The 12,427-nt window shown below is 41.1% G+C and overlaps 1 protein-coding gene across 1 annotated transcript in view; it reads left to right on the top strand.

Annotated features, from left to right (window-relative positions):
• NFX1 (nuclear transcription factor, X-box binding 1) overlaps positions 1-5,834 on the top strand; it is a 193,673-nt gene extending 187,839 nt beyond the window's left edge. Inside the window, exons 23-24 of the mRNA XM_073630822.1 lie at positions 1,087-1,191; positions 5,572-5,834. Of these exons, the coding sequence (XP_073486923.1) occupies positions 1,087-1,191; positions 5,572-5,647 (181 nt within the window). The 3' untranslated portion in view covers positions 5,648-5,834. The remainder of the gene's footprint in view (positions 1-1,086; positions 1,192-5,571) is intronic.
• Positions 5,835-12,427: the final 6,593 nt, after the last annotated feature.

Here is a 12,427-nt window from a genome sequence, read left to right as displayed (position 1 = left end):
TTAATGAATAATGTTTTACAACACTTTGTCAGGTGATTGTTGTCAAATGGCAGTGACCACTAGCTGGAAGTTGCTATAGTCAGCTCTGTTACCATTACTGTCACCATAATTTAAGCTGCCCACAGATGCAATATGAATCTTTCTAATACTACACAGTGGTAGAAGAATGCATACTCAAATTGGCCAAATGTGCATGCTGTGGAGAGAAAGAAAGCACTGAGCGCACATAGCCAGCAGTAGCCTGTAGTACAACATAGCCAGCAGATTTATAGTACAAATGCAAGGCACTTTAATACTGGTGGTTAAATTTACAAGACCTCTAAAGGCATGAACCAAGGCAACCGAATTGCCCAAATAAATTGGGGTTAGATGAGTGTCTTGATTCCACAGGTGATGCCTGAGTTGTAAAGGACACGCACTGAATGGCAGTTAACACAAGCATTTAGGAACACAGGTATCATTATTTAGCGAACATAACAAAACTGGATACTTAAAAGATAACTCCACCTTTTAGACCATGTTACATGTTACACACATACTCGGGGCGTAACATGTTTGCAAGCAGACTACCCTCAATCCACCTCCAAAAAAGCAAAAGAAAGCAAAATATAAGCAGATTAAACTTAAGCTTTGCTGGTAAAGTAAAAAAAGAGCTGTTGATCGGTATAAACTATAGACAATTAGAACTACCTGCATGCCTACAGTATCTTTCCCTTGCCCTGCTCCACCTACATTCCAGTCCTTTTTGATTGGTCAATGCTTTGGTGCTTTCTGCCTCTTTGAAGCTTGCCTGGCCCTTTTGCATCCCATGCATTTACATTGACCAGAATATGTGAGAAGTATGTGCGGTGGGAGTAATGAGAATTGCTACAGGCATGTGAAAAAAATTTGTTATCTTGTGTTTTTATTTATTTTTTATTGACTGTGTATTTCCAACAATTTCTTTCTTTCTTTCTTTCTTTCTTTCTTTCTTTCTTTCTTTCTTTCTTTCTTTCTTTCTTTCTTTCTTTCTTTCTTTCTTTCTTTCTTTCCTTCCTTCTTTCCTTCCTTCCTTCCTTCCTTCCTTCCTTTCTTTTCCCTATTAAGAGGAAAATCGGCATGCCCTAATATCTCCCTTATGACTGTACTGGAAAGAGAGATCCAAGCTAAACCTCCTCCACCTATTGCTCACTACAGACATCTGCCTGACAGGTAAGACGTCTACAAAGGCAAACTGTACTGGTTTTGGGTAAGTTTTAATTTTTCTTTTTTTTTAAGCAGGTGAAACAGTTAAATAAATGTAACCTGCTAAAGGACTTGTAATTCAGTTCCTCCATTAGTATGAGTTACCTACCTTTACTACACCACATTGCTACACTCCATAGCTAAATAGCTGACATTTGCAGCTTTCTGTGACTCTTTAATACTTAATACTAATACACTTAATACTAAAAGAATGAGTTCACCTTCGGGAACATGATGCACCCGTTTTTAGGGTGGAACATGTAACATGATCCTGCAGGTCTCAGCCCCAATTCTCTAACAACCCCCCCCCCCCCCCCGTGACATTGGGTCAGGGATCTTCCATGTCATTTATTCAGAGTTCTGTGAATGAGAGAACTACAACTACCATCAGCCTTTGCGGGCTACGGTTTGTAGTTCTCAATGAACTACCAGAGCACTGGTGAGTGCTTTAGGTAGTTCGTTAATTCTTCCTATCATTGTGTAACTGCCCATACAAGATAAAAGCAGACAACCTACACTGACAGTCTGCAGGAACGCTGCATTTCACCTATGATCTGCTGATCTTAGGTGCAATGCTCTGCAGTGGCGTCTCCAGCTTTCATATTTAGGGGGGGCACATGGGGGGACAGGGACAAAAGTAGGGGGGCAACTATAAAATGCAAATATATATATCCTGGGGCCCTTTACTATGATCCCACAACAGCCCTTTCACATGCTCTGCAGTGAGCTCCCTTCCTACTGTATTGGGGCCCCCCAGGGTGGCAGAAAACAAGAGATATATGTCACCAGCATACCAAGAAAATATAAGGGTCCAAAGCAGTGGGAGAACTATCAGGGTTGCAAAGGTTGTCTTGCCACCGGGCCCTGGTGTTCTGCCACTATGGGGTTCCCCAGCCTCCTCTTGCTGTCTTGCCCCTGCTATTGACAGCGCTGGTTTGGCATCTCTTGGAATTTACAGGCTGGTTCTTCTGTCCTAAGGACGGGAGAAATCAGTCTGTTTTTTCAGTAACTGAGAGTCCTGGTGGAGTCCTTCCTGCAACTGGCTCTTCTGCCTGCCAGTGAAGGATGCAGGGGAAGGAGCAGATTGGGCGGCCGTGGTTGTGTGAGCGCTCGTGTGTCAGCAAGCAGAAGGAGGGATGCCATTTATGCTCTGCAGCAGGCTCCTAATTTAAAAAATAAAAATAAAAGGTCAACTTATCCTTTTAACAATGAATTAAATCCCTATCCTGCTAATTAATATGCAGGTGTTGCAGAAAGCTTTAAAGCCCACTTGAAGTCACAGAAATTCATATTCAGTCAGATATACATTGTACTAATGGCCTCCTTTTTAAAGTTTCATTTGTACTTTTTATAGCAATTTTTTTTTTCTGTATAGCTCGTGGACACTGTCTATATATGACTGTGCAGTCCAATAGGTACCAGAGTTTGATTACTCTGTCTATGTGCTTTAACTGACTTGGTCAGGTTCACCACTTTTTCACTGCAGTTCAATTATGGATTAGGAGTGTGACCATGGGTATGCCAGCTTTTCCACTAAACGAAAATGTATCTTAAAGTGATCCTAAGCGCACATTGTTTTAGCTAAATCATCCCTTCACTTTATGCATATGGATGATGGCACTGTATTTATTTTAATAAAATATCTAAGTACATTTTTCTCATAATCGATATACACCTTCATGTGACCCAGCTCTTACCCAGCCTGTCTGCAGGGAAACCTCTGTGGGAGGAGCTTGTAGTCCTCGCCACCGGTCAGATGTTCAAAAAGAAAAACAAACTGCCTTCAAAATACAGAGGAATAATACAAAATTAAAATAAAATAAATGCTTTAAATTGTCATACAAATATGTATTTAAATATGGATCTTTATTATTTTTGTGTGAAAAACATTGTGTGGGCTACTCAGGAGGTTCTTCAAATCACAGCATGTTTCACACCCCTCTAGCCTATGTCTATTTGTATGTGCTTAGAATTACAGGGATGTGATGCCTCCATCAAAAAATGTAATATCCCACCCCTAGTGTTTAGAGTGAGCTATCCTTTATCTCTGTGTATACCCCCACATGTGTGATTCTATAGTCCCCAGGGGCTGCACAGATAAGAAAGAAGAAATGAGCAGTGTTGAAGGAAACTGGAGCATGCTCAGTAGATGTGGCAATGGCTGGTCTATACAATCTCAGTTTGCAGCAAGGGCACAGACAAGGAGGGCGGGACAGTGAACAGTAGGATCAACCAGGTTTTTTGCAATCTACAGAAAACAAATCCCATAGTGACTGAGTATCAATAACATGTAATACAGCATGTACTGGCTGTTTTTAATGATGTGAGGTTAATGACACTTTAAGGCTTTTATAAGCGAAAATCGGTTAAAATTGTAACATACAGCGGTACAAGGCCAGAAAGGGATAAAAGTGTGACACTTCAGTTCTCCATGACTTTACAGCTGTGCAGTGTTACATGTAGGAATCATTAGATGAACTGAATTACATTTCCTTTTACAGCTGAAAGTGTTCATACATTTGTGTTGCATTTTCTATTAAGATTTTCTTCTGGGGTTCCATTTCAAGTGCTTATGGCAGTCTAGTACAGGCATACCTCACCTTTAAGTACACAATGGGACCAGCGCATGTATGTAAAACAAAAATGTACTTAAGGTGAAGCAATACCTTTATTCACTTGTCAATGCATGTACTGCATTGCAATAGTCAATAGGGCCTATAGTGGGGGGGTCAGGGCCTGTAGTGGAGGGGGGGTTCAGGGAGTGAAGTTTGTTGTACTGTACAGTAATCCACTTATGTTTAGTCAGGTTTTGGGGTGGACGGACTGCAACTCTGGGCTAGCTGCAACTTTGCCTCTTCATTGGCGGCAACTCCGCCTCTTCCAAGCCATACTGCGGCTGCATGGGAATGTCCGTACTTCCAAGGCACTTTATGTACACTTGCGGGTATGTCCATACTCGCGAGTTTACGTAAAGTGAGTGTACGTAAAACGGGGTATGCCTGTACAGATATCACAAAAGGATCCTCACTAATATGAAGTGAATTGAGGATATGGAGGTAGGAACTAGCAAGAAGAAAGATCAGAAATGTACCAATAAGTAATAGACCTAAGATAAACATGGAAGGTGAGTGTCTACTGAAATTGTTGGTAGCCAGTGGTATGAATACTTTGTGAATCACTGACTTGTAACAAGCATTTAGATCAGTAAAGTTGGAATTAAGTCACAGCATTTAATCCGGTCTACAGTGGCAACCTCCATTTATTCCACAGTACGGGTTTCATTTAAGCCAGAGGATGGTGTGTTCATCTTTCTCAGGAGGAAGATCCTTCTTTCACAAATAAACATTTAATACCTAAAGTGGAGCTCCAGGCTCCTTCAGAAAAAAATTAAGTCCGCAGCTGCAAATACTGTAGCTGCTGACTTTTAATGTTAGGACACTTACCTGTCCACGAATCCATCAGTGTCTTCACCTGAGCCAAATTTTAAATCGGCTATTGAGTGCTGCCACTGCCATCTCCACTAAGACTGTTTGCAAATGGGCCCCCATAAAACATCACACTGCACTGCCCATTGGGAATAGGCAGAAAAGATTCTCCTTAGATGGTATTATGCCCCCACAACAATGGCTAAAATTGTTCCGAGCAGTTTCGTGGGATATTGGAGAGGATGCGGATGCAGAGGTACATTACTACATATGTGGTGGTCATGGCTGTGGGTATCAAATTTTGGAGACAAACCTTTACTTTTATCACCTCTGTGTTGGACAGATTATTCTGAACCTGTTACATGGCTTTACTGGGGTTTGATTCTGAGCAGTTCCTAAAATCAGAAAAATCCTTTGGGATGCATACTATCTTGGCAGCATGATTATGTATAACCAGACTGTGGAAATGACTATCAACCAAACTCCACTTTTTACCAAACGCTCCTGGAACTCCTAAATGACAGTACTTTTTATAAATATATGCTAGCACAAAAGAAAAAGAAATCATTCTGGCGGCCGAGGATACAACATCATCATTGCACACTGCACATTCAGTTCCTACAGTACCCAAAAAAGGAAGTAGTTGAAAGTGGGGCATAGTTAGTTACTTTTTACTTATTAATAGTTGCACATATTTCCATGTACCTTCAATTACACATCATCTCTGGTCCCAGTTTACAATCCCCCCCCCCCCCCTATTTTTCTAGGTAATGCAGACTTGTCTTCCTGTTGTCATGCTGCATGTACTTTGTGTATTATGTATTTTCCTAACTTGTGATAATGTAGCATGTACATATTTTACAAAACTAATGAAAATGTAAAGTTGAGGTTTTGCCTGAATTGTGTGTCTGTTTTATTTCAGAAATGGAGGAAGTGGTGGCACACAGAAAGCACCAAGAGAAGATCCTGTAATAGACTACTTTGATGTGCAAGATTAGTCATTCCCCTGCTGTGCATCATAATATGGAAAGGGGTTTGTGAACCTGCGTATGTGGCTGTAAAGCTGTGAGGTCTTCAAGTTGAGCTTTTGGTAGCCACCGTCTTATTATACATACGTAAGACACTGCTAGGAAATTGACACAAAGCAGCACATCTTGCAGTCTAAAATAAACTTCCTGTACCATTCCAGGTTATCCTTTCCATGATTTAATTAGCCATTTCAACAATGCAATATGTACAATCTTTGTGCCTGAAATTTTAGACCAATGTTTAGGCTGATGATGGGTTCTAAACGGGGACTAGATTGCATTTGTTTGAAAAAAATGAAGTGTTGAACCAATTTCAACTACCTAAAGTCCCTTTTAATTGCTGCAAAATCCACCAGTTTACCTCATGAAACAATGTACGTGCTTCTGTATGTAGAACTGAAACATTACTGTATCTAAGCCCCAGGAGAGCTAAAGTACCTTTTGTAGGACAGTATTTTCAAACTTTCATCTTTTGATAATGGTCCGTGTTAACACACCTATGCATCTGTCTGGAAGTGTAAACCACAGTATATGGTACTTAGAATCAGAGTGGGAAAACCTGGTGTTGTATTTTAGTGTCACTCACAGTAAAAGTTGTTGCTAATTGTTTAGGTAACTGCTTTAATTCTTTTCAGCAGCAGCAGAGATTTTATGCTGCATAAGTATCATTAATTTCCTTTGTCATTATTTAATAAAGAACTCTTGTGTTTAAGTGAACCTGTGGTTTTCCCATGCAGGGCAAAGCAACAGGCTCGCTGAAATGAAGTCTTTCCTAGCAGAACATATTTACCCTCTTTTCGCTCCCAGCAGCTCCTTTTAGCCGCCAGGCAAGCTTGGATAAACTAGGAGTTGATGAAGTCATAGCCTGTACAGGGTTATGAACTCTCCCATGTCATTAGCCCAACACTGCCACATTTAATGAGTCATGGGCTCCAATATTCCAAAGTACTGGGTATTTTCTTCTCTCTCCTGGTGCTGAACAGAGCAGTGGGTAGTGAAAGAAACAGAAGTATATGATGCTAACAAAAAAATATAAAGACCTCCACACTTGGGTGTGAGCATGGCTGCGGCCTCCCCTAAAAAAAACTCCACATGGTGACGTAATTTTGGTATGTAAGGTTGTAAAGAGTTAAATGGCGCTGTCAAACAGCTAACAGTAAAAATGGCAGTAAAAATGGCGGTGCACGGTCAGATCATAATCCTGATAATGTGCTAAAGTTCATAATCCTTCATAAATGTACAACAACCTGACAAAGAAGTATAGGTGCTAATATATAACACAAAACCCCATATTAACTTGATGATGTAGATCAATATCCTAACATTGATACTAGGGTGTGTTGAACCTCATATAAGTGCAAAATCCTAACAAAAAAGCCCAAATGATATATACCACAATAATTGATGGTGCATTAACTAAAAATGTGACATAACATTTCACATGATCTAATACGTTGCGGAGGAGGCTATTTCATTGGACATCAGGATTAAAGACAGATCTGATTACATGCACTCTACCCCTGTAGGAGTATAGCTATCTGGTGAGTGTGGAACTGAAAGGGGAGCATGAGTGTTATTTACTACTTGTGTATAGAATAGATCACATCTTCTGTGCAAAGTAGTGAATAACACTAGTTATTCATTTATAAGGCCATTTATAAGGCCATTATTTGCACCAGTCACTTTGGAATGCCACTTAAAGGACAATATTTTAGATTTTTATGTTGCCATACTTATGTCACATTTTTAGTTAATGCACCACCAATTATTGTGGTATATATCATTATTTGGACTTTTTTGTTGGGTGTGTTGAACTTCAGATAAGTGCAAAATCCTGAGTATTAGAATATTGATCTACATCATCATGTTAATACATGTTTTATATTGTATATTAGCACCTATACTTCTTTGTCAGTTTGTTGCACATTTAAGGATTATGCATTTTAGCACATCATCAGGATTATGATCTGACCGTGCATGGTCATTTTCACTGTTGGCTGTTTGGCAGCGCCATTTACTGCTTTACAGCCTTACAAAAGTATATGATGCTGGGAGGGCTATGTTAAAGCCAATCTGTTGCATTGCTTTTGATAATTCTTAAATGTTGTAACCCTATAGTAACCAGTCTGACTCATGGAAGGTGTGGCTACATGTCTCCGCAGCCAGTCAACCACTAACTTCATAATTTGTCATGGCAAACTAATGTGATGGTACAACATTCCAGCAGTTAGAAATTCGCTAGTTTTCAGGTGGCCACAAAGCAGTTGGGGTGCAGCATTCTGTGAACAATGGATATTTAGAACGGCTAATTCTCACTCCACATAATGCAATTAAAAACAATTGGCTTTTTTTTTGTTGTTAAATGCCTACCAAAAGCCAGGAAGGCACTATAGGCATTTGGTAAGTGGTAGATCGAACTGTTCATTAGTACCTAGTGTTAACTCTTTATTGATCCTGGCTTTTAACATGCTGCCTTCCAGCACAATTTTGGTAATCACTTTGGAAACCTTAGACTGATTCACATGAGCGCTGGATGTATGGGAACACAGGGGAATGCTGCAGATAACTTTGAAGAGCCACACCACCTACTAACCAATACACCTGCCTGGTTGTTCAGATGGCCAAGTGCCTCCTTTCAATCTGCATGAATGTAGCCTCCCAGATCTTGGAAACTGAGATTCAAAAATTAACCTGTTTAATCATCGTGTCTGATTACACTAAACTTTTCACCGCAAAGAAACCTAAAGGAAATATGAAGCTCGTACATAGTTGAATCGCATGCTGGCTTTGTACAGTATATATCGGAGACTCCAGTGGCAAATTATTCTGAGCAGATTGCATAGTACTTCTGTGGCCGTTACAATGTCAAATAATGACATTATACTCCAGGGATATGCAATTAGCGGACCTCCAGCTGTTGCAGAACTACAAGTCCCATGAGGCATAAGAAGACTCTGACAGCCACAAGCATGACATCCAGAGGCAGAGGCATGATGGGACTTGTAGTTTTGCAACAGCTGGAGGTCCGCTAATTGCTTATCCCTGTTATACTCTGTAGAGAACACGTAAATGGGTAATCCAGATGTTGTAGAGTCACATCTGTTTTATAGCTATATGGAAGGGAGCAAAGACGCAAACCACTGGTAGGAAATCTTTTTACTAAAGCCTGAGGATAAAAGAACCCAGTATGTTTCAATACAGTGGCCTTCACTCAAAACTAAAGTTGTAGTTTTTGGTGGAGTTCACCTTTTACTAGTTCTGATTAGTTAGTATTATGCGGTTTCTAAGGCTGAGTCTTTAAAATAGTCAGTTCATGGAAAGCATATACATCTCACATATAGCAATGAAGTATGGAAAATAACACCCAAAATTTTGTTTCAAGTAACATTAAACATTTAATGACATTTTCTAAATTACATACAGTATCTCACAAAAGTGAGTACACCTCTCATATTTTTGTAAATATTTTATTATATCTTTTCATGTGACAACACTGAAGAAATGACACTTTGCTACAATGTAAAGTAGTGAGTGTACAGCTTGTATAAATGTAAATGTGCTGTCCCCTCAAAATAATCCAACACACAGCCATTAATGTCTAAACCGCTGGCAACAAAAGTGAGTACACCCCTAAGTGAAAATGTCCAAATTGGGCCCAAACTGTCTATTTTGTGTGGCCACCATTATTTTCCAGCACTGCCTTAACCCTCTTGGGCATGGAGTTCACCAGAGCTTCACAGGTTGCCACTGGAGTCATCTTCTATTCCTCCGTGACGACATCATTGAGCTGGTGGATGCTAGAGACCTTGCGCTCCTCAACCTTCCGTTTGAGGATGTCCCACAGATGCTCAATAGGGCCTGGAGACATACTTGGCCAGTCCATCCCTTTACCCTAAGCTTCTTTAGCAAGGCAGTGGTCATCTTGGAGGTGTGTTTGGGGTCGTTATGTTGGAATACTGCCTGCGGCCCAGTCTCTGAAGGGAGGGGGATCATGCTCTGCTTCAGTATGTCACAGTACATGTTGGCATTCATGGTTCCCTCAATGAACTGTAGCTCCCCAGTGTCGGCAGCACTCATACAGCACCAACCCATGACACTCTCACCACCATGCTTGACTGTAGGCAAGACAAATTTGTCTTTGTACTCCTCACCTAGTTGCTGCCACACACGCTTGACACCATTTGAACCAAATAAGTTTATCTTGGTCTCGTCCGACCAGAGGACATGGTTCCAGTAATCCATGTTCTTAGTCTGCTTGTCTTTTTGGGACCAATTTGATGCAGTGTGCGGCATATAGTCTAAGCACTGACAGGCTGACACCCCCCCACCCCTTGAACCTCTGCAGCAATGTTGGCCGCACCTCTTTTTCCCAAAGACAACCTCTGGATATGACACTGAGCATGTGCGCTCAACTCCTTTGGTCGACCCATGGCGTGGCCTGTTCTGAGTGGAACCTGTCCTGTTAAACCGCTGTATGGTCTTGACCACCGTGCTGCAGCTCAGTTTCAGGGTCTTGGCAATCTTCTTATAGCCTAGACCATCTTTATGTAGAGCAACAATTACTTTTTTCAAATCCTCAGAGAGTTCTTTGCCGTGAGGTGCCATGTTAAACTTAGTGACCAGTATGAGAGAGTGAGAGTGATGACACCAAATGTAACACACCTGCTCCCCATTCACACCCGAGACCTTGTAACACTAATGAGTCGCATGACATTGGGAGGGAAAATGGCTAATTGGGCCCAATTTGGACATTTTCACTTGGGGGTGTACTCACTTTTGTTGCCAGTGGTTTAAACATTAATGGCTGTGTGAGTTATTTTGAGGGGAAAGCAAATTTATACTGTTATACAAGCTCTACACTCACTACTTTACATTGTAGCAAAGTGTCACTTCTTCTGTGATGTGACATGAAAAGATATAATAAAATATTTACAAAAATGTAAGGGGTGTACTCAGTCTTGTGAGATACTGTATACCCTGCTTCATGCTTGTTTGTAGTATGTACAGCAGCAGGTATGCAGCAACAGGACAGGTGCTGAACATAAGGCTCCATTCAAACTTAACAATTTGGAATTTCGGACAGAATCAATGGAATGCCTGCCCACAGTTTTAAGTTGTGTGGCAATAGCACGGCACGTGTTTGGGTGCCATTATCCTCCAGTTGCACCCTAAATACAATGCGATTCTTGCGCGACAATCGTGGCAAGCCTTGTCTTTATATATCACGTGAAACTTGTCGCCTGAAAAGGAACAGGAACTTCTTTTCGGGCAGCAAACACTCATAGGGCAGGCCATTCAACTAAATAAACTGCCCTATGCGACGCACAGAATCGCATAAAAATTGCGCTTTTGAAAATCTCTAGTGGGAATGCTCTTTCCCGCTACATGATAATGTAAGTGGTGCCTTAATGAAAGCCTGCACAAGCAAAGCGTGTAATAGGGAACGTTGTGATGGATGTTGAATGAGAAAAATAGCTCCAGCCGAGACCAAACAATGTTCTTTGCAGTGGTTTTCAGTTTTGTCTGAAATGCCTGTTTGATATTATGTAAATTGTTATTGCTTTTTGTCAATTGGCATATTCAGGGTTCATGACGATGGGTGTTTTTGTCAAGCACTTCATGCGTTTGATAGCAAAAGCCTGCTATTTACCTGCATTTCATGCAGTTCAATCACACCTCAATAGGATATGCTGTGTCCAAAGAAACGCAAAGCTGGTGAAATGCAGCCTGTGAACTGCTATGTCTACTGCTCAAAGTCAAAGGAATTTTGCTGACCTGCGTTTGGTGTGCACTTCAAACACAGCTTAAACACAGGAAAACAACGCCAATTTGTGTGGCATTTGGAATGCTCTGACCATTCCTACTGATTTGCCAATGCAGACGTGCATGTGAAAGGTGTGCTTTATATAAATATTAATTGATGTGGTCAAATGATGGTAGATTTGGAATCTCCAACTTTACACATCTTAATAGTCGCGTTTTCTAAACGGATAGTAAGGATTTAATTTGTTGCTTTGGACTATAGCTGAAAACTTTTATCTTATAGCTGATAAAGTCAAGGGATTTTATTTCTGCCTATCCTGTACAGAGGTTTCCACAGCCCTCCCTGGTAGGGAAAGGGGTCCTGATCCTTCTGTTCTGTTTTCACTTACAGGTCCTTGTCCAAGCCCCACTCCAACTGGACAGTGAAATGAGAATCCACACACTGATTCTCACAGATCTCTCTGTCCCTTTGCTAACTCTTCTATCAACTTACACCTTGCACTGCAGCACACCAGATTTAATCTCTGTGCAGTTTTTCCCTTCCCATTTCTGAGCTTTGCTGTGCAGAAACTGTAAGAGGCTTATACCCAGTTAAATTCAGGTACCGCCGGGCTCCCGCGATCGCTCGTGACAGTGCGAGAACCGTGATCTGTGTGAACACCGATTTTCCCCCCCCCCCCCCTCTCTCTCTCTCGCTCTCTCTCTCTCTCTCGACAGCCCCATCCCCCCACAGTTAGAAACACACACAGGGAACACAGTTAACCCCTTCCCTTCCAGTGACATTTACACAGTAGTCAGTGCATTTTTATAGCACTGATCGCTGTATAATTGTCAATGGTGTCAAAAGTGTCCGATGTGTCCGCCATAGTCCCGATAAAAATCGCAGGTCGCCACCATTACTAGTAAAAAAAAAAAACAATAAAAATGCCATAAATCTATCCCCTATTTTGTAGACACTATAATATTTTGCGCCAATCAATATACGCT

This window comes from Aquarana catesbeiana, linkage group LG05, assembly GCF_042186555.1.
Source record: "Aquarana catesbeiana isolate 2022-GZ linkage group LG05, ASM4218655v1, whole genome shotgun sequence".
NCBI classification, from domain to species: Eukaryota; Metazoa; Chordata; class Amphibia; order Anura; family Ranidae; genus Aquarana; species Aquarana catesbeiana.
The sequence above is the reverse complement of the archived record's forward strand: the minus strand, read 5'-3'. Positions and strand labels throughout refer to the sequence as shown.